This window comes from Budorcas taxicolor, chromosome 12 (assembly GCF_023091745.1).
Source record: "Budorcas taxicolor isolate Tak-1 chromosome 12, Takin1.1, whole genome shotgun sequence".
NCBI classification, from domain to species: domain Eukaryota; kingdom Metazoa; phylum Chordata; class Mammalia; order Artiodactyla; family Bovidae; genus Budorcas; species Budorcas taxicolor.
In genome coordinates, this window is record NC_068921.1 from 24,596,509 (window position 1) to 24,619,509 (window position 23,001).

At 39.7% G+C, this 23,001-nt stretch overlaps 1 protein-coding gene across 1 annotated transcript in view; it reads left to right on the top strand.

Annotated features, from left to right (window-relative positions):
* Window positions 1-17,550: 17,550 nt before the first annotated feature.
* LOC128057881 (uncharacterized) overlaps window positions 17,551-23,001 on the top strand; it is an 85,910-nt gene continuing 80,459 nt past the window's right edge. Inside the window, 1 exon segment of the mRNA XM_052650365.1 lies at window positions 17,551-17,679. Coding sequence (XP_052506325.1) covers window positions 17,551-17,679 — 129 coding nt within the window.

Sequence of the window (23,001 nt, forward strand, 5' to 3'; positions counted from 1 at the left end):
GATAAATAGCCTGGAGACAAGGATTGAGAAGATGCAAGAAAGGTTTAACAAGGACCTAGAAGAAATAAAAAAAGAGTCAATATATAATGAATAATGCAATAAATGAGATCAAAAACACTCTGGAGGGAACCAACAGTAGAATAGTGGAGGCAGAAGATAGGATAAGTGAGGTAGAAGATAGAATGGTAGAAATAAATGAAACAGAGAGGGAAAAAGAAAAACAAACTAAAAGAAATGAGGACAATCTCAGAGACCTCTGGGACAATGTTAAATGCCCCAACATTCAAATCATAGGAGTCCCAGAAGAAGAACACAAAAAGAAAGACCATGATAAAATACTTTGAGGAGATAATAGTTGAAAACTTCCCTAAAATGGGGAAGGAAATAATCACCTAAGTCCAAGAAACCCAGAGAATCCCAGACAAGATAAACCCAAGCTAAACACCCCAAGACACATATTAATCAAATTAACAAAGATCAAACACAAAGAACAAATATTAAAAGCAGCAAGGGAAAAACAACAAATAACACACAAGGGAATTCCCATAAAAATAACAGCTGATCTTTCAATAGAAACTCTTCAGGCCAGGAGGGAATGGCAGGACATACCTAAAGTGATGAAAGAAAATAATCTAAGGCCCAGATTACTGTACCCAGCAAGGATCTCATTCAAATATGAAGGAGAAATCAAAAGCTTTACAGAAAAGCAAAAGCTGAGAGAATTCAGCACCACCAAACTAGCTCTCCAACAAATGCTAAAGGATCTTCTCTAGACAGGAAACACAGAAAGGGTGTATAAACCCGAACCCAAAACAATAAAGTAAATGGCAACGGGAGCATACTTATCAATAATTACCTTAAATGTAAATGGGTTGAATGAAAAAGACTGGCTGAATAGATACAAAAACAAGACTCATATATATTGTCTACAAAAGACTCACCTCAAAACAAAGGACACATACAGACTGAAAGTGAAGGGCTGGAAAAAAATATACCACGCAAATGGAGACCAAAAGAAAGCAGGAATAGCAATACTCATATCAGATAAAATAGACTTTAAAACAAAGGCTGTGAAAAGAGGAAAAGAAGGACGCTACATAATGATTAAAGGATAAATCCAAGAAGAAGATATAATAATTATAAATATATATACACCCAACATAGGAACACCACAATATGTAAGACAAATGCTAACAAGTATGAAAGGGGAAATTAACAATAACACAATAATAGTGGGAAACTTTAATACCCCACTCACATGGATAGATCAACTAAATAGAAAATTAACAAGGAAACATAAAATTTAAGTAATACAATAGACCAGTTAGACCTAATTGATATCTATAGAACATTTCACCCCCAAAACAACGAATTTCACCTTTTTCTCAAGTGCACACGGAATCTTCTCCAGGATAGATCACATCCTGTGCCATAAATCTAGCCTTGGTACATTCAAAAAAAATTGAAATCATTTCAAGCATCTTTTCTGACCACAATGCAGTAAGATTAGATCTCAATTACAGGAAAAAAACTATTAAAAATTCCAACATATGGAGGCTGAACAACACACTGAACAACAACAATAACCAACAAATCACAGAAGAAATCAAAAAAGAAATCAAAATATGCATAAAAATGAATGAAAATGAAAACACAACAACCCAAAACCTGTGAGACACTGTCAAAGCAGTGCTAAGGGGAAGGTTCATAGCAATACAGGCATACCTCAAGAAACAAGAAAAAAGTCAAATAAATAACCTAACTCTACACCTAAAGCAACTAGAAAAGGAAGAAATGAAGAACCCCGGGGTTACTAGAAGGAAAAAAATCTTAAAAATTAGGGCAGAAATAAATGCACAAGAAACAAAAGAGACCATAGCAAAAATCAACAAAGCCAAAAGCTGGTTCTTTGAAAGGATAAATAAAATTGACAAACCATTAGCCAGACTCATCAAGAAACAAAGGGAGGAAAATCAAATCAATAAAATTAGAAATAAAAATGGAGAGATCACAACAGACAACATAGAAATACAAAGCATCATAAGAGACTACTATCAGCAATTATATGCCAATAAAATGGACAACGTGGAAGAAATGGACAAATTCTTAGAAAAGGATATCTTTCCAAAACTGAACCAGGAAGAAATAGAAAATCTTCACAGACCCATCACAAGCATGGAAATTGAAACTGTAATCAGAAATCTTCCAGCAAACAAAAGCCCAGGACCAGATGGCTTCACAGGTAAATTCTACCAAAAATTTAGAGAAGAGCTAACACTTATCCTACTCAGAAAATTGCAGAGGAAGGTAAACTTCCAAACTCATTCTATGAGGCCACCATCACCCTAATACCAAAACCTGACAAAGATGCCACAAAAAAAGAAAACTAAAGGCCAATATCACTGATGAACATAGATGCAAAAAGCCTTAACAAAATTCTAGCAAACAGAATCCAAAAACACATTAAAAAGATCATACATCATGACCAAGTGGGCTTTATCCCTGGGATGCAAGGATTCTTCAATATCCACAAATCAATCAGTGTAATACACGACAGTAACAAATTGAAAAATAAAAACCATATGATTATTTCAATAGATGCAGAGAAAGCCTTTGACAGAATTCAACATCCATTTGAGATAAAAACCCTCCAGAAAGCAGGAATAGAAGGAACATATCTCAACATAATAAAAGCTATATAAGACAAACTCACAGCAAACATTATTCTCAATGGTGAAAAATTCAAAGCATTTCCCCTAAAGTCAGAAACAAGACAAGGGTGCCCACTCTCATCACTACTATTCAACATGGTTTTGGAAGTTTTTACCACAGCAATCAGAGCAGAAAAAGAAATAAAAAGAATCCAAATTGGAAAAGAAGAAGTAAAACTCTCACTGTTTGCAGATGACATGATCCTCTACCTAGAAAACCCTAAAGACTCCACCAGAAAATTACTAGAGCTAATCAATGAATATAGTAAATTTGCAGGATATAAAATCAACACACAGAAATCCCTTGCATTCCTAATAATGAGAAAATAGAGAAATTAAGGAAACAATTCCATTCACCATTGCAATGAAAAGAATAAAACACTTAGGAATATATCTTTTGCCTTCTCTGAAAGAAACAAAAGACCTATACATAGAAAACTATAAAACACTGGTGAAAGAAATCAAAGAGGACACTAATCAGTTCAGGTCAGGTCAGTTCAGTCGCTCAGTAGTGTCCGACTCTTTGCGACTCCATGAACCGCAGCACGCCAGGCCTCCCTGTCCATCACCAGCTCCCGGAGTTCACTCAGACTCACGACCATCGAGTCAGTGATGCCATCCAGCCATCTCATCCTCGGTCGTCCCCTTCTTCTCCTGCCCCCAATCCCTCCCAGCATCAAAGTCTTTTCCAATGAGTCAGCTCTTCTCATGAGGTGGCCAAAGTACTGGAGTTCCAGCTTTAGCATCATTCCTTCCAAAGAAATCCCAGGGTTGATCTCCTTTAATAGATGGAGAAATATACCATGTTCATGGGTTGGAAGAATCAATATAGTGAAAACGAGTATGCAACCCAAAGCAATCTATAGATTCAATGCAATCCCTATCAAGCTACCAATGGTGTTTTTCACAGAGCTAGAACAAATAATTTCACAATTTGTATGGAAACACAAAAAAACCTCGAAAAGCCAAAGCAATCTTGAGAAATAAGAATGGAACTGGAGCAATCAACCTGCCTGACTTCAGGCTCTACTACAAAGCCACAGTCATCAAGACAGTATGGTACTGACACAAAGACAGAAATATAGATCAATGGAACAAAATAGAAAGCCCAGAGATAAGTCCATGCACCTATGGACACCTTATCTTTGACAAAGGAGGCAAGAATAAACAATGGATTAAAGACAATCTCTTTAACAAGTGGTGCTGGGAAAACTGGTCAACCACTTGTAAAAGAATGAAACGAACACTTTCTAACACCATACACAAAAATATACTAAAAATGGATTAAAGATCTAAACGTGAGACCAGAAACTATACAACTCCTAAAGGAGAACATAGGCAAAATACTCTCCGACATAAATCACAGCAGGAATCTCTATGATCCACCTCCCAGAATACTGGGAATAAAAGCAAAAATAAACAAATGGGATCTAATTAAAATTAAAAGCTTCTGCACAACAAAGGAAAATATAAGCAAGGTGAAAAGACAGCCTTCAGAATGGGAGAAAATAATAGCAAATGAACCAACTGACAAACAACTAATCTCAAAAATATACAAGCAACTCCTAGAGCTCAATTCCAGAAAAATAAATGACCCAATCAAAAAATGGGCCAAAGAACTAAATAGATATTTCTCCAAAGAAGACATACAGATGGCTAACAAACACATGAAAAGATGCTCAACATCACTCATTATTAGAGAAATGCAAATCAAAAAACCACAATGAGGTACCATTTCATACCAGTCAGAATGGCTGCAATCCAAAAGTCTACAAGCAATAAATGCTGGAGTAGGTGTGGAGAAAAGGGAACCTTCTTACACTGTTGATGGGAATGCAAACTAGTCCAGCCACTATGGAGAACAGTGTGGATATTCCTTAAAAAACTGGAAATAGAACTGCCATACGACCCAGCAATCCCACTTCTGGGCATACACACCAAGGAAACCAGAATTGAAAGAGACACGTGTACCCCAGTGTTCATCACAGCTCTGTTCACAATATCCAGGACATGGAAGCAACCTAGATGTCCATCAGCAGATTAATGGATAAGAAAGCTGTGGTACATATACACAATGGAGTATTACTCAGCCATTAAAAAAAATACATTTGTATCAGTTCTAATGAGGTGGGTGAAACTGGAGCCTATTATACAGAGTGAAGTAAGCCAGAAAGAAAAACCCCAATACAGTATGCTGCTGCTGCTGCTGCTAAGTTGCTTCAGTCACGTCCAACTCTGTGCGACCCCATAGACAGCAGCCCACCAGGCTCCCCTGTCCCTGGGATTGTCCAGGCAAGAATACTGGAGTAGGTTGCCATTTTCTTCTCCAATGCATGAAAGTGAAAAGTGAAAGTGAAATTGCTCAGTCATGTCCGACTCTTTGCTATCCCAAGGACTGCAGCCTACCAGGCTTCTCTGTCCATGGGATTTTCCAGGCAAGAGTACTGGAGTGGGGTGCCACCGCCTTCTCCGCCAATACAGTATAATAACACATATTATGGAATTTAGAAAGATGGTAATGATAACCCTGTATGTGAGACAGCAAAAGAGACACAGATGTACAGAACAGTCTTTTGGACTCTGTGGGAGAGGGTGAGGGTGGGATGATTTGGGGAAATGGAATTGAAACATGTATATTATCATATGTGAAACGAATCGCCAGTCCAGGTTCGATGCATGATACAGGATGCTCAGGGCTGGTGCACTGGGATGACCCAGAGAGATGGGATGGGGAGGGAGGTGGGTGGGGGGTTCAGGATGGGGAACACATGTACACACGTGGCAGATTCATGTCAATGTATGGCAAAACCAATACAATATTGTAAAGTAGCCGCTTATTAAAATAAATAAATTTATATTAAAAAAAAAGAATTATACTCTTAAAAACATTGTAGAGGTATGAAAACAAAGAGCACTAGAAGGACTAAAAGTCTAGTCCTTCCCAACTGAGCTGATAATCATTTTGTCCCTGGAGGAATCTGTTGATTTTTAAAAACAGTCCTGAGGATCCAGCTTGGATGAGGTAGAGGTATTCTACTGTGGAAAAGAAATATACTAAGCCTTTGAAGTTCACATGGACTAGGATGATATAACAGACGACTAGAGTTGAAATCATGATCTGTTTCACCCCAAAGGATAATTCTTGAGTTCTGGAGTAGCAAAAAAGCCAGACATTCTAGACTGGAAACAAAATATAAGTCTACTAGAGAAAGAAAGCCTGCCTCAAACACTCCACTGGTCTCCCCCTCAGGATCTTTGCCTGATTTTGAAACTTGTGATAGGAAATCAAAGAATCAGGCTCAAAAAAATCTGAAAGGCACAACTTAATCTCTAAGTTTCTCAGGGCTGAAAATATAGAGATTTTCCAGATTCTCAGTCACAAACTTTGAGGGCAATGCCCAAGGAAGAAGGTCAAAACAAATTGGATAGGTCTTCCTAAAACTGCAACCCAAACCAACCAACTGCAATCCTGGGCTGGATTGATATAATGGTTTATCCTATTATCTGCCTAACAGAGTAAAGGAGATACTATCTCTGGAAGAAATAACATCACTGAATGGACATTCTGGATCTAAAATATATCATATCAGAAATTAAGATCTAGTGAGAAGTGCTTAACAGCAAAGTAGACACAGCAAAAGGTAGGATTACTGAACTCAAAGGTAGGTCAATAGAAAATATGCAATTTGAGAGACAGAGTGAGAGACCAAAAACCAAAACAAACAAATCTAAAGGGCATAAGAAACATGTAAGACACTCAAAACCTCTAATGTACATGTAAACTGAAGTTTAAAAATAGAGGGATTGGATAAATTGAGTCAGAAGTAATATTTAAGAAGTAATAGCCAAAACTTCTGCAAAATGCATAAAAGATAGCCACAGAAAGATCTAAGAAGCCAGCAAGCCTACAGCAAAATAAGCACAAACACTTCATGGCTCAAAACAAACTGCTGAAATTCCAAGGCAGAAAAAAACTTAAAAGCAAGCAGAGAAAGAAAAAACACACACACACACACATTATTTCCCAAAGAGCAACAGCGAGACTAACAGCTAACTTTCCAATGACACTATGGAATCTAGAAGATAATGAAGTGGCATTTTGTAAATGATGGAAGATTTAAAAAAAGAAAAAAAAGGCTAATTTACAATTCAGTATCCAGCAGAAATATCCTCAAAAAATGAAAACCAAAATACAGATATTTTCTATAAAAAATAAGAGAATTTTTCACCAAAAGACCCACCCTAAAAAGAAATACTATTATTAAAATAACCTTTTTTTCACTTTGCAGTTTGCTAGGAAATCTTTACATTTTTGAATTTATGTTACAAAAGCAGGATCTGAGTTTTATTTTGCCATCAAATACTTCATAGGTTCACAGGATAATTTCCCTTCTTGGGTCACTATCACATCTTTCGACAAAGATATTGAGTAAATGCTACTTTAAAAAAAAAAAAAAGCTGATATAATGACAACAATTAATTTTGTACTTTGTGTACTGTTGTTCTTGTTTAGCCACTAAGTCATTTCCATCTTTTTTGAGATTCCATAGGCTATAGCCCATCAGGCTCCTCTGTCCTGGGAGTTCCCAGGCAAGAATACTGTGATGGGTTGCCATTTCCTTCTCCAGGGGGTCTTCCCAACCCAGGGATCAAACCCATGTCTCCGACATTATAGGCAGATTCTTTACCGCTGAGGCACTGGGGAAGCCCCTAGTAGGCATGCAATAAATAAATACAGAAATGTATGAGAATTTCTTAGTTTTCAGCCCAGAGGCATTGAAGCAGAAATTAAAGAAAATGCCAAGATCTATTTTTAATTGCTTTTTGAGTGAGTGAAGTTGCTCAGTCATTTCCGACTCTTTGTGACCCCATGGACTGTAGCCTACCAGGCTCCTCTGCCCATGGGATTTTCCAGGCAATAGTACTGGAGTGGATTGCCATTTCCTTCTCCAGGGGATCTTCCTGACCCAGGGGTCGAACCCAGGTCTCCCACATTGTAGACAGACGCTTTACCATCTGAGCCACCAGGGAAGTCCTTAGAGTTTAAAAATAATTTTCACATACATGATGTATTTAATGCTTACAAACTTCTAGATAAATTAAGAGTATTCAAATATTATATATAAGAAAAGTGCATCTCCAATGAGTTAAACAACATGTTGAGTAAAAGTGCATCTTTTCTCAAGCTGGGTGGCAGAAAGTTTGAGAAGAACAAAATAAAGCTAAGCCTCAAAGAGATGAAGTACTCAGCTTTCTTTAACTAAAATAATCAGTTCTGTCTACTATATGAAGCTGCTGCTGCTGCTGCTAAGTCGCTTCAGTCGTGTCTGACTCTGTGCAACCCCACAAACGGTAGCCCACCAGGCTCCCCCGGCCCTGGGATTCTCTAGGCAAGACCACTGGAGTAGGTTGCTATTTCCTTCTCCAATGCATGAAAGTGAAAAGTGGAAGTGAAATTGCTCAGTCGTGTCCGACCCTCAGCTACCCCATGGACTGCAGCCTTCCAGGCTCCTCCATCCATGGGATTTTCCAGGCAAGAGTACTGGAGTGGGGTGCCATTGCCTTCTCCGAAGCAAACAACATATATATGCATATATGATATGTATATCAGTATATGTATTTTTAAACATAAAAATATAAATATTTATATTCTAAAATCACTATGTATTTAACAAATGCAATCTTTCAATTAGAGAATAGATAAAAGCAAAACCATAAGAATAAAATTTTAACTGTCTAGACGGAGAAGGCAATGGCACCCCACTCCAGTACTGTTCCCTGGAGAATCCCATGGACAGAGGATCCTGGTGGGCTACAATCCATGGGGTCTCTAAGAGTCAGGCACGGCTAAGCTACTTCACTTTCACTTTTCACTTTCATGCATTGGAGAAGGAAATGGCAACCCACTCCAGTGTTCTTGCCTGGAGAATCCCAGGGACAGGGGAACCTGGTGGGCTGCCGTCTATGGGGTCACACAGAGTCGGACACAACTGAAGTGACTAGCAGCAGCAGCAGCAGGAATAGACAGACATTTGAGTTATTTTAATAATGAAGCTAATGCTTCTCCATTAATTTAAAGTACCTAGGAGATCAACCCTGGGATTTCTTTGGAAGGAATGATGCTGAAGCTGAAACTCCAGTACTTTGGCCACCCCATGCGAAGAGTTGAGTCATTGGAAAAGACTCTGATGCTGGGAGGGATTGGGGGCAGTAGGAGAAGGGGACGACCGAGGATGCAATGGCTGGATGGCATCACGGACTCGATGGACATGAGTCTGAGTGAACTCCAGGAGATGGTGATGGACAGGGAGGCCTGGTGTGCTGCGATTCATGGGGTCGCAAAGAGTCGGACACGACTGAGCGAATGAACTGAACTGAACTGAAAGCAAATTTTTCCTCAATTTCAAATTTGAGGTATTTGAAATAGAAAAGTAACACAACAGACATCTGTGTACCCACAATCAAGTTTAAACAGATATTAAAGTTTTATCATTTCTCTTATTTCTTTTTATTTTAAAGAAAAAATAATTCCCCCATGACTCTCATTTCCTCCCCTAAATTAGCCAATATTCTGAAGTTGATATATTTTATACATTGACTGTATATACATGGATCTATGAACAACTAATCCTAGTGTTTTTAAACTTTATATAAAAATAAGCTTTGTGACATATTTAAAACACAGTATGTTCGGTATTTATCCATGTTGCCGGCATGTGAAAGTGAAAGTCACTCAGTCATGTACTCCTCTTTATGACCCCATGGACTATACAGTCCATGGAATTCTCCAGGCCAGAATACTGAAGTGGATAGCCTTTCCCTTCTCCAGGGAATCTTCCCAACCAAGGGATTGAACCAGGTATCTCGCATTGCAGGCCGATTCTTTACCACAAGCTGAGCCACAAGGGAAGGCCATGTAGATTTTGTTTCAGTTTCAGTTCAGTCGCTCAGTCTTGTCCGACTCTTTGCGACCCCATGAATCGCAGCACGCCAGGCCTCCCTGTCCATCACCAACTCCCGGAGTTCACTCACACTCACGTCCATTCAGTCAGTGATGCCATCCAGCCATCCCATCCTCGGTCGTCCCCTTCTCCTCCTGTCCCCAATCCCTCTTAGCAGCAGGGTCTTTTCCAATGAGTCAACTCTTTGCATGAGGTGGCCAAAGTACTGGAGTTTCAGCTTTAGATCTTGTTTACTAGCTTCATTTTTTGTGTCGTGTTCCACTATAATAATAAACTACAATTTACTTAGTTCTTAGACTGATGAACAATTAGATTATTTCCATCTTCTGCTATTGCAAAAGCCTTGTATGAATATTTTTGGCATGTCTCTTTTTGCCACATTTGAGAGTTCTCCAGGGTAGATATACCTGGGGAGATGCCCTTGCTGAATGGAAGGTATGTTCATCTTTAATTTTATTAGATATTGATTAATGGCTCTCCAATTGTGTTATATTAATCCATACTCTCAGTTGTAATGTTAACCAAGCCCCTTTCTTACATCCTCAACAACTCCTAGGGTTACCTGACAATATAATATTTACCATTCTGTGTGCATGCTAAGTCATTTCAGTTTTGCCTGACTCTTTGTGACCCTTTGGACTGTAGCCCACCAGGCTCTTCTGTCCATCAGATTCTCCGGGTAAGAATACTGGAATGGGTAGCCATGCCCTCCTCCAGGGCATCTTCCCAACCCAGGTATTGTACCCGGGTCTCTTATTCTTCTGCATTGGCAGGCAGGTTCTTTACCACTAGCACCACCCCCAGGAAGCCATTTACCATTCTAGAGGATGTGAAAGATAATCTCACTCTTCTTACAGTTTTAATAGATTTGTTTGTGTCTCCTTGTCTGTAAATTGTCCCTATATGCCCTTAGGTCATTTTTCCTTTAGGTTGTTGGCCTTTTCTTTATTGATACGTAGAAATTCTTCTAGAGAATTAATCTATAATTAATCTAGAAAATGGTCCTTTTTATTTGTACTATGAACATTTTCTCCCAATCAGAATAAATAAATAATATGCTACAGGTCTGGGCCAATGAGAAAAACTTTACCTTCCACTAAGCAATAGATCCTACAATTTTCACTGCTCTAATTTCTGTGCCAGGAATACAGCTGTATTCCACGTGCTAATATGACCAGCACCCTCATATTAGAAATTTAACCTGAGAATCATTCCTAATGTCTCTTTTGAGAAAAAGAAAGAGTTACTCCTCTCTTTGCCCTCTACATCCCTTGGTGTAGCCATCCTTTGATGGCTTTTGTGTCGTGATGAAGCTACAAAATAAACTGAATATCTAGCATTTTCAGCTTTTTCTAGGCAAGATCATCTTTATTCCACTCAAAAAGAGAAGGCTCTCCCAAGCAGAAAATAGTTTAGATGCTGTATGGACTAAACAAGTAACAAAGTTCCACTTCATTGTCCTTTATTAGCATTAATACTTAAAAGTATCCTACAAGCAAGTGAAACCGATTCTAGCCCTGCTTTCTTGGAGTTTTTGATCTAGAATAATTATTCTTTTTATTGCAGCAAAGATAAATAAAATAATTTTCTATGTTTACAATGAATCTTCCAAAGAGAAGAGATAAGGTCTTCATATTCCACTAAGATGAGCTATAGATCATCCATAAACTTATAACTACAATAAATTTCTCAGAGTACACTAAGGACCAAACACAGCACAGAGTTAACCATTCTTTACATAAATAAGACACACTGATAGATTCCCTCTTAGCATCGACCGTCTACTAATCATATCCTTGTATTTCTGACTCACAAAGCCCAATAAAGAAGGAAATAGAACTTCTAAAAATAAGAAACATTGATTAAACACAAACCTCAGTTTAAATCTCACTTAATTTTTATTGGCTCTGACTCTGGAAAAAATGGTTTAATCACTCCAATCTTTCATTCTTTATATTAAAATAAGATTATGAATGTGTACATTGCAGTGTATTTTAAAGATTCAAAATTACACATCCTAAGATGCCAATTATATTTTTTTAAAAAGCTTTTAAAATGCAACATTAAGGAGCTAAAATATCTTCAATGAAATTTAGAAAGCTACATTTTTTTTCCTTGGAGAGTGGAAGGAAATACAGGTTAATAAATTCCATCATGGAATTATGCATACCTAGAAAAAAACACAAAGAGATGTTTCTTTCTTCTCAGTAATTCCACAGACAATTTGAAAACACGTTAAGAATACTAACGCATATATATGGAATTTAGAAATGTGGTAACGATAACCCTGTATGCAAGACAGCAAAAGAGACACAGATGTATAGAACAGTCTTTTGGATTCTGTGGGAGAGGGAGAGGGTGGGATGACTTGGGAGAATGTCATTGAAACATGTATAATATCATATAAGAAATGAATCGCCAGTCTAGGTTCGATGCAGGATACAGGATGCTTGGGGCTGGTGCACTGGGATGACCCAGAGGGATGGTAAGGGGAGGGAGGAGGGAGGGGGGTTCAGGATAGGGAACACGTGTACACCCGCGGCAGATTCATGTTGATGTATGGCAAAACAAATACAATATTGTAAAGTAATTAGCCTCCAATTAAAATAAATTTACTTTAAAAAAAAGAATCTAATGAATTCAACTTTTAGAACAAGAAACTAAACAAAAAGAAAATAAATGACTTGTTTGATTTCTTATAGTTAGACAATAAAGACTAGATCTTAGAAATATTTCTTTCATGTTTGTATAAAATGTATTTGGGATTCATTAAAAAATATTCTCTACCCCTCTGCCTCTGCCCAAGCCTGCCCTGGCCCAGCCCCAGGATGCCTCACGCCCGAGCAGTCCCCAGGCGACCACCCCCAACCCTGTCCCCAGCAGCACCGAGGCCCAGGGGGTGTCTGGTCCAGCAGCTGAGATCCCAGGGATTGGTGGCCATGGGACCAAGAGCAAGGACAGTGGTGAGCTCAGCTCCTTCCCGCTGGGCCTGGCAGCACTGGACACCCGGCCGCTGCAGTCCTCTGCCCTGTTGGACAGCAGCAGCAGCAGCAACAGTAGTTCATCTGGACCCAACCCTTCTACCTCCTTTGAGTCCATCACAGCAGACCCCACTGGTGTTTTGGAACTTCCCAAAGAGCTGTCGAAGAATTGATGCTTTTGAACTGTGGTGTTGGAGAAGACTCTTGAGAGTTCCTTGGACTGCAAGGAGATCCAACCAGTTCATCCTAAAGGAGATCAGTCCTGAGTGTTCATTGGAAGGACTGATGTTGAAGCTGTAACTCCAATACTTTGGCCAATTCATGCGAAGAGTTGACTCCTTGAAAAAGACTCTGATGCTGGGAGGGATTGGGGGCAGGAGGAGAAGGGGATGACAGAGGATGAGATGGCTGGATGGCATCTCCGACTCGATGGACGTGAGTCTGAGTGAACTCTGGGAGTTGGTGATGGACAGGGAGGCCTGGCGTGCTGCAAGTCCATGGGGTCACAAAGAGTTGGACACGACTGAGCGACTGAACTGAACTGAACTGAAAGAGCTGTCAGAAATCTTTGATCCCCCTCAAGAATGCATGAGCTCAGAGCTCTTGGAGGAGCTGATGTCCTCAGAAGTGTTTGCACCCCTCTGCTGCCTTTCTCCACCCCCTGGAGACCACGATTACATCTACAACCTGGTCGAGAATGAAGGTGTCTGTAGCCTCTTAGAAGCACCTGTTCTCAACCTCTGACTGACAGGGGCATGCCTTTCTGGCTGGGACACAGACTCTCTGACCTGGGGGCTGTCTAGGGACCTCTCCCCGCCCCACTCCCCCATAGCTTGAGAGCCGCAGAACCCTGGCTTCCCCCAGCCTTTCCTCACTGCACACTTCTGGCCGCAAGTCCCGCTTTTGCACCAATACCTGTTCTTACTGGGAGAGCCAGGGAAAGAGGTGTAGCCCCCTCTACCATGGAGCCAAGTGTTTGCCTCTCCTTTTGGGGGGGGCCTTACCCTACCTCCTCGAGCCCTCCCAGAGTGCAGGTTCAGCTGCCACCCAGTGGCACAGAAACAAGGACCCTCCATCACCCTCACAGGGCCATTTGTCCAGCCCCATTCCCCTGTACCTGCCAGCCCCTCTCCCTTCCAGGAGGAAGTCTAGGGTGGGGATGGGCCCATGCCAGCACCACCTGTGGCCTCCTTAACTTCTCCCCATGCCCGATCACACACCTTCTCTTGTGTGCCCCCTCTTCTGCTGGGCCCTTGGCCCTGGGAACGTGTTGAGGCGGGGGTGCTAACAGGAAGGAATGGAGATTTCTAGCTAAGAATCTGGGCTGCTGAGTCCCTAAGGATTGCCCCAGCCTCCCTCTGCCCCATAGCCCCCCTCCTATTTATTCATTTACCCTCATTTAGAGCCATTTGCAGATTTCAAAAGATTTGCAGTAACGGATGGATTACTATATAAATATTACTTTTATACTTTTTGCAACAAAAGGAAAATTGTAATATTTATACAGTGTCCAAATGAATAAAGATCATGCCTAAGGCTAATATATATATATATATATATATATATATATATATATATATATATATTCAAGTATCTTCAGGAATCAATAGAGTCCACTCTAAAAACCATATTTTCTGGGAAAAAAAGTGGCCTGATTAAGAGCAATTATTTTTAATGTGAAAACAGCTTCCATGTCCCTATCTGTTTCAGGTACTTCCCAGTTGAAGACAATTGACTGAGCAACGTAGCACACACACACACAGATTTGAATCTCACCTGTAACATTACAACATGTAGGCAACTGAAAACATTTTAAGAAATTGACTTCACCAGGAAGCCATGATTTGTAAGTACAGTTAAGTATGAGACAGACACATCTGACTACTTTATGTGTTCACAGAGGCCAAAATACACTTCAATTTCTTTATTCTTAAGCATCACGAAGCAAGAGTAAAATGTGTCTTTCCTGTAGATAACATTATGAGGCATTTGGTCAGTAAGAAATGAAAAAAATTCAAAAAGCAAAATGGAAAAGTATGTAAATATAAAATTTCAAAGTGCCTAAGCTTTCTACCTTCTACATTTGTACACGTATATATTTATAAACTATACTAGCAAGAAAACAAGAAGCAGCAGTTGAAGGACTTGAGGAACTGTCTAGTTTTCTAAGACACATTTTTCTTTTTGCTTCAGCAATATGAGTCATATTCAAGTGTTCCCTTAAATCCCTAGAAACAGGAAATTATTTTACAGTATCAATTAAACTTTTTATACTATTAAAAACTTCTGGGAAATACTTTCTACACACACATTGAAATTTCTTTAACATAGAACATATACTTAAAACTCTCGAAAAAAATTTACCACTTTTATAACAAAGGTGATTGTACCCAAAAATTGACTAAAACAGAACTTTAAAAAATACATTTTTCCCTCTAGTTCTTTATGGAGTATTTTGCCATCACAAATCCAGAAAGAATGGAATTGGTTACTTAAGCTATTAAGGAATATTTTTCATCTATCATCTAATTAACCAATGGGAAAATGAAAGGATGAGTGACCTGATCAGGACTGAGTGGCAGAAATGAACCCAAGTTAGAAGCTGATAGCCTCCTGGCATCAGCTGGCAGCCTGACGCTGTTACATCTACGAAACACTCCCTCCCAGTGGCTGGAAAAGTGGCAAGGAACAGCTGCATACTTTCATATGTCATGATTCCCAGTCAGCAGCAGAATGATACACTAGATTTTGGTAATAAGTCTCACGTTCATTTATTCAAAGGTATTTTCAATATCTTCCCTATGCCAGGTACTATGATAGGCATTGCATATATATATTACATATAATAGTTGTCATCATTACTCAGTCACCAAGTCGTGTTCAATTCTTTTGCAACCCCATGGATTGTAGTCTGCCAAGTTTCCATTCCCCACGCCCTTTCCCACTCAGATTGTTTACCAGGTCCTCTGCCTGGAGTGCTTTTGCTTTCTCTGCCTTTCTCTTTTCTATTGGGCTTCCCTGGTGGCTCAGGGGTTAAAGCGTCTGCCCGCAATGCAGGAGACCTGGGTTCGATCCCTGGGTCAGGGAAGATCCCCTGGAGAAGGAAATGGCAACCCACTCCAACATTCTTGCTTGGAGAATCCCATGGACGGAGAATCCAATGGACAGAGGAGCCACTATTTTCATCTCTATAGTATCCAATAAGTATCTCCTAGCCATCACCTCTGGGCTTCCCAGGTGCCTCAGTGATAAAGAATCTGCCTGCCAATACAGGAGATACATCCCTGGATCCCTGGATTGGGAAGATCTCCTGGAGGAGGAAAAGGCAACTCACTCCTGTGTTCTTGCCTAGAGAATCTCATGGACAAAGGAGCCTGGCAAGCTACAGTCCACAGGCTCGCAAAGACTCGGGCACAACTGAGCAACGAAGCATGCATTCAGGCACGCACAACCATCATTTGTATGATGTCTCACAATCATTTCTGTGCAAGCCAGGGTCCTTCCTTCTATGTTCTGTTCTTACAGCCCCAGGAAACAGCACATTTTAACTCATAGGGAATGTTTAATGTTTGTTGAATAAATAGATGAGTGAATGGATGTTATATAAGTCCAGCTCTGATGGTTCTGATTTGTTGCTTGTGTTCCTAAAATTCAAGGAAAGTATTCAGGGGCATCTGCTTTTACATTAATGATTTAACAGAGCCAGATGTAAGATATGAAATAGACCTTTTTCCTCTAAATTCAATTATTCCTGTAAATGGCCAAAGCAAACTTCGCCCACAGCAGGCATAGCGCTGTACAGAGCTGCAAAGTCAAGTTTCCACTGCCTGTTTATCAACTTCACTCAGTCCCTCCGAAACTGGACTTGTGTTCCTCTGTCTGAGAGGAAGAAAATGGCAAGGGCAATGTGATCCATGCCTCTAAAGACTCAGTGAGCCCCCAGGGTTTCTCCTAGAAAGGAGGTTCTCCCCACACATGACCTGTGTTCCTGATAGGGGCCCTGCCCCGGCAGGCCACAAAGTTAGTTCTGACACATCATCAGTCTCACCACTACACAGCCGTATGGACATGTTATTAAAAGGCAAAAGCAGAATCACAGCAAAGACAGTTTCTGCCATAAGAAAAGGGCTTTTTCAGACTAAAGTGCCTGTCATCTTGCTGACGCTTCAGAGCACATCTCCCAGCAAGTGGTTCGTCTTTTAATAATTTTATCTATTTACTTATTTTTGGCTGCGCTGTGTCTTGGTTGCTGCATGGGCTTTTCTCTAGTCGCAGAGAGCAGGGCTGCTCTCTAGTTGCAGTGAGCAGGCTTCTCTTGCTGTGAAGCACAGGCTCTAGGGCACATGGGCTCAGTGGTTGCGCTTCCCAGGCTCTGAAGCACAAGCTCAATAGTTACAGCGCATCAGCTTAGTTGTTACACGCAGGTGGAATCTTCCCAACCTGGAATAGAACCCATGTCTCCTTCACTGGATTCCTTTCACTGAGCCTCCAGGGAAGCCACGTTATCTTTTACACCGTCTCTACTTCCATGCTGGGATGGGAGGGTGGAAGTGGGAGATCAACTCAGTCAACAAAATGCAAACATGGCATATAAAAGGAACTTCAAAATATGCCTAAAGATTGATTTTCTCCAGTGCTCTGACTGGGTATAAATACCTATTGACTTATGTATTCACCTTTAATTCAGTCATATTGTTGTTTTTCTGTTTTCTGAGGCTTCACTTGTCACAAAAGTAGAAGGCACTATAATGTGGTGCCCATCCCCTCACTGGAGGGAGAGATGGATCTACCAACTTCTTTGGGAGGAGACTGCAAAGTTATTTCCTAAATATCACCATCACACTATTGTTCACTTACACTGGATACAAACAGAAGTTAACGGTAATAGTCGACTGAATGACCTGCAGCTGCCCCAATGTGGCCCTGACTCCACGAAGCAGCAGTGCCTCCATCCCCAGTCTTGGGTTGTCCCTCCCATTCCCTCCCACTCCTAGTCTGTTTGATCATCATGAGTTGAAAGAGGCTGTATTGGGGAAGTATAAGAGTTTGGACCCATAAACCCACCCATAAACCTCTGATATCTGAGCCACATTTGGGAGGGGCGGGGGCATGAGGAATTGCTGTGAGTTCTGAAATTCAAGTCTCATTTCAGTTCAGTGGGTCCTGTTGAGACCTAACAGGATCAGGTGGTCAGATTCAACAGGAATCTGCTTTTACGCACTCCTCCTGCCCCGGCATCCTCAAAACATCTAGTGAAAGAACCACGCGTAAGTCAAGAAGAGCACAACAGAAGTTAGAACTATTAATATTTTCATCTTGTGCATTCGTTACAAGCTGACGGAAAGTTAAGCATGTGCATTAATTCACCCTTCCTGATTCCCGCTTTCTCCCATGCAACATTATTTTCTCCTTCATGTAGGTTCTTGGAGCTCTTTGTCTTCATTCCAATATTTACTGATCACATCCAAGTGAGGTTGGTTGTACATGACTTTCTTTCTAGCTAGATTATGATTCTTTGAAAGACAAGAAATAAGTATTGTTTTTCTTGGTATTCTCAAGGCAAATCCCAGGTTAGCATGCAGTAAATAGACTACGAATGGGTTCAGAATGGATGCGGAAATCAATTCTTTCAGCCCAGGAGCAACTTGGTAAATTATTAAAGCCAATAATTTGGACCAGAGAGCTGACATCAGACATTACTTTAATTTCTCCCTTGATTCCACTATTTGCACAGATCAGCCAGATCCCTGGTCTGACATTTAGGTATCCATGAGATATCAGAGTTCTAATCAGTCAAATAGGCATTCTTTATATCAAAGTACCCAAGTTCAATCCCTGGGTCAGAAAGATCCCATGGAGAAGGGCATGGCAACACACTCCAGTATTCTTGTCTGGAGAACTCCATGGACAGAGGAGCCTAGAGGGCTACAGCCAATGGGGTTGCAAAGAGTCAGACATGAATAAGTGACTGACACTTTCACTTTCACTTCAGTTACAAATGCCTACTTGATTATCAATGTTGGTGAAAAAGCCTGGACTGTGTAAAAATCTCAAGGCTAACCCTCCTGGTACTCTCTTACAACCCAGGCCAATCCAGGCTGTAGGAGGCATTTTTATGCAAAGCAGCAAATACCTATCGAGGGTCTTCTATTAGCTCTCAGGCTCATCCTGACCCTTACCCTCTTTTCTCAACCTCAAGTCCTTCAGTTCTCCAAAGATGTAGGCCTTTCTCAAGCAAAGATATTTCTGGTCCTAAATTTTACCCTCAGGAAAAGAAATAAAAAAATAAATAAGAGAATAACTTCTGTTTCACCTTTACATTTCTCTCACTGTAACCATTTACTCCTATCACTGGACATTCCTGGTGGTTCAGATGGTAAAGAATCTGCCTGCAATGCAGGAGACTTGGGTTTAATCCCTGGATCAGGAAGATCCCCTGGAGAAGAGATTGTCTACCCACTCCAGTATTCTTGCCTGGACAAGAATCCATGGACAGAGGAACCTGGAGAGCTACAGTCCATGGGGTTGCAAAGAGTCAAACACGACTGAGCAACTCTCTCTCACACACACACACACACACACACACACACACACACACACACTCCTAACACTAAGGCTCTATTGCTGGGCCTGAGAATTGCAATAATGATTTCTCTTTGACATGACCTTCTCTTACTTGGGGTGGAATGAAGGACTTAAATTATAGATCCAAATAAAATCAGAAGCAAATACCATAGTGATGTTTTAGAAATGAACTAAATACTTTAAGTTTTATAATGATATCACTTATAATGATACTTTAATTCCTATAAATTTTTCATGCACTTTTTAGGAATACTGAGCACTTACTGTATGTCTGGCACTGTTCAAACAATGGAGGATACAGCAATGAACAAGAGTCTACTGATTTCATGTCCACAGTCTAGTAGCCAGTGACCGAAAAGATAATCAAATTTTATAAGAAAAGATACTTTATAAAAATGTGACTAATTATTGTGGACTCTGAGGTGGCAATTTAAAACAATACATAAGATTTAACTGAACATTGCAGCTTGGCCATACCACATTGCACTAGAAATTCTTAAAAGAAATGTCTGTATTACTTTTGATTCTTATGGTAAAATATAAAGCTTATTTTCAATGTTTTTGTTATAGGAAAGACTGGAATCATGGGTTGGAATGAATTTCTATTTCTGGCTCATTATTCCAATAAAAGCATATGGTTTTATACAGAATAAGAAGAGGACCCTTGCTGTTTGAAAACTAATTGATGACAGGATTATAAAAAGTTTTGTCTGAGAATGGTTTTCAGTAATTTGGTGAGGAATTTCCTGTAAAGTCTGGAGTAGAAAGACTGGGATGATACCCTGGTCTTCACAGGCAAGGTATCCTTTTGCTATTACTAAAAAATACTCCTGCTTTATATAAACAGTGTATAATGTTCCTATTATAATATGTTTTATTATATATATAAGTATTTAAGTAGTCTATGCAAATAGGAATTAATAGCTAGGTATCAGAGGCAGAGATTTACATTAGTGTATCAATGAATCTTTGTGTTGTCAGCCCAACATCTATACTCTAAACACAGCAATCACTCTTGTGACCTCAGTTAACATGTCCATACAGTGATCTCCCATGAGTCATGCTTGTACACTGACCACTGTTGGTTAGAGCTGGCTTGTCCACCTGATCCAATCTGGGACAATTAGTTAAGATAGGGGCTGAGAGAAAGAAGCTAGCCCTTCTTGTAACTGGACCACAAACAAGAGAAGCTTGGGTTCTGTGGTTTGGCATCTTCTACATTGCTCAAGCAAAGCACGAAATCCATTCTTCAAAGAGAGAGAAAGGACAAAGGAACAAATCAAAATTGATTCTAGGCTGTTGCTCATCCAGTGTCACATTCCTTCTGTGTGGTCTGGTCCAATCTATAGAAAACACGTGGCTAAATAGAGATGCATGATGTCTCTTTCCTCTGTATCTTCTGAGCATTCTCTCTCCATTCTATGCCTCATGAATTTTAAGGTCTCTTCTGTAAAACTTTACTTAGGTTTCTAGCTGCCACTATAACTCATGACGGCACTTCCCCAATGGCTCAAGTGGTATAGAATCTGCCTGCAATGCAGGAGACCCAGGAGACACGGGTTTGATCCTGTATCGGGAAGATTGCCAGGAGAAGAAAATGGCAACCCACTCCAGTATTCTTGCCTGGAAAATCCCATGGGGAGATGAGCCTGGCAGGATACAGTCCATGGGGTCACAAAGAGTCAGACATGACTGAGCATGCATGCACATGCACGTAGCTCATGACAGGTACATTTCTTTGTAACACCAGCAAAGGACTTGATACACTGTACAATGCAGTCTGTACAGACCTCTTCCTGGTCTTTATAGAAGCCCCTAGAGGCCAAAGACAATACATTATGTTCAGATCTCTAATGTCTAGAAATATCTCTTCAAATACTAAATACATTCTTACTACTAAATCAAATTATTAAGTAGTCAGTCTGCAAGTTAAAAAATGTCACTTCTATTTACCATGACTTCCATGGAAATAGTTCCATTTTTAAAGTAACAAGCCAACAAAGTCACTTATTCATCCATTCACTCAATAAATGATTCATTCTACTCCTCAAACACATCTTATTTTGTAATTCAGTTGTGCAGAAGTATCTTCAAAGTCCTTAATATAATGATTTTTATTTAAATACTGAACAAAAGTTCCAGAGTTGGCAGTAGTCGACAGTCCTAGGCAAATATTCCTATTCAAATTGATATTGCAGTATAATAAGCAAAATAACAATTCTGATAGTTTTTAAATAGTTGCATTTTATTTTAAAATACACAGATTTCATAAACAAACCAGAAATTAAATGTCCGATACATTTAAAATCCAAAAAAGTATTAGCCTATTACAGAGCATAAAATGCAAACATAAATTTATTTTAAAATGCTTATTATTAGATAAAATTTTTAAATTCTTACTCAAAATATGATAAGCACTACATTAAGATAAAGAAAAATCAATCATAAAATTTTTGCTATCAAGTAGTCTAAAAAGTTATAATATTCGTATTATAAACAAATGATACAGCATAGTCTAGAAAAAATCAAAACAGTGAAAAAGGCTAATTCCAAAATAATTCTCTTTTCTAAAGAGAGGGGTGCAAGACTGAGGGGAAAACCTAAGACAATAGATTTTATACCCAAATGATTTTCCACTTGGAGAAATTTCACCTGCTCCAATTTTGTGATTTGTTGTGTTCTTCCAGTTGCCTCGTAGGTCCAAGCTGTCTGGAATAATATTCTGAATGTTAGCACTTGTATGAAGTTAGTGTAGCTTTAATGTTTCTGCCAAATGTCATTACCTCATTTCTCAAACTGAACTGTGGAAATAACTGGAATCATCTCATACAGACCTTTGATGAGTTGAAATGAAAAAATGAGAAAAGCAAGGACACAATAGCTAGTGAAACTCTTCTATGCTTTGTGATTCAAATTGCATCAATATGACTTACCAACTCTACCAATATTTTCTTAATTTGAGATGTAAGGCTAGACCACAGAAAAGTAAATGATTAGATGTTTATATGATTCAGATTCTGTGCCTGTTAGCCAATGGATTGATTCATTTTGATCCACAAAAAGTCAACCAGCCACATAGACAAGGTCAAGAACATAAGCCAAAGATCTAAAAACAATCAAAGAATCTCGCTAGCTTCCAATTTAGGACAGAGTGAAAAAAGGTCAGAGACAATGTCTGGTACCTTACTGATACCCCCTTTCCCCTCAGTTCTGCCCCTCCAAGAATGGCATATGATTGTATGTGTGGGTATGTGTGCAATTATATTCTCATACATTCAAATCTCACTCTTCACAGGTTCCATAATTGTGAATTCAGCTACTTTCTAAAATTTATAATCCCCAAATCAGTATCACACTAAAAATCACTTTTGTGATAATTCATGAACATGCTCAGAGCAGGGGGAAAAAAATTGAGCTATCCAAAGTATTCGTTTCCAGCTGCGGTTAGGCAAGGAGACGCTCTGGTTTCTTGCTTCACTGTAACACAGACACGACCAGAGGATGGAGATCACGGGCGCAGTGGTGAAGCGCCAGCAATGGGGTCAGCGGGTTTGAATTCTAACTCTGCCACCTATTAGTGCGGCAGCCCCAAGCAAATCACTTAACATTCCTGAACTTTATTTTCTCTTTTGTAAAATAAAGAGAATAGAATTTACTAGGGTGAGTTGTTTTTAGCATTGAAAATTATACACTACGTAAGATATGCGAACCCCCAGAAGCTGATCTGATGGTTACCACAACTTTATAGAACATGTAGCTTCT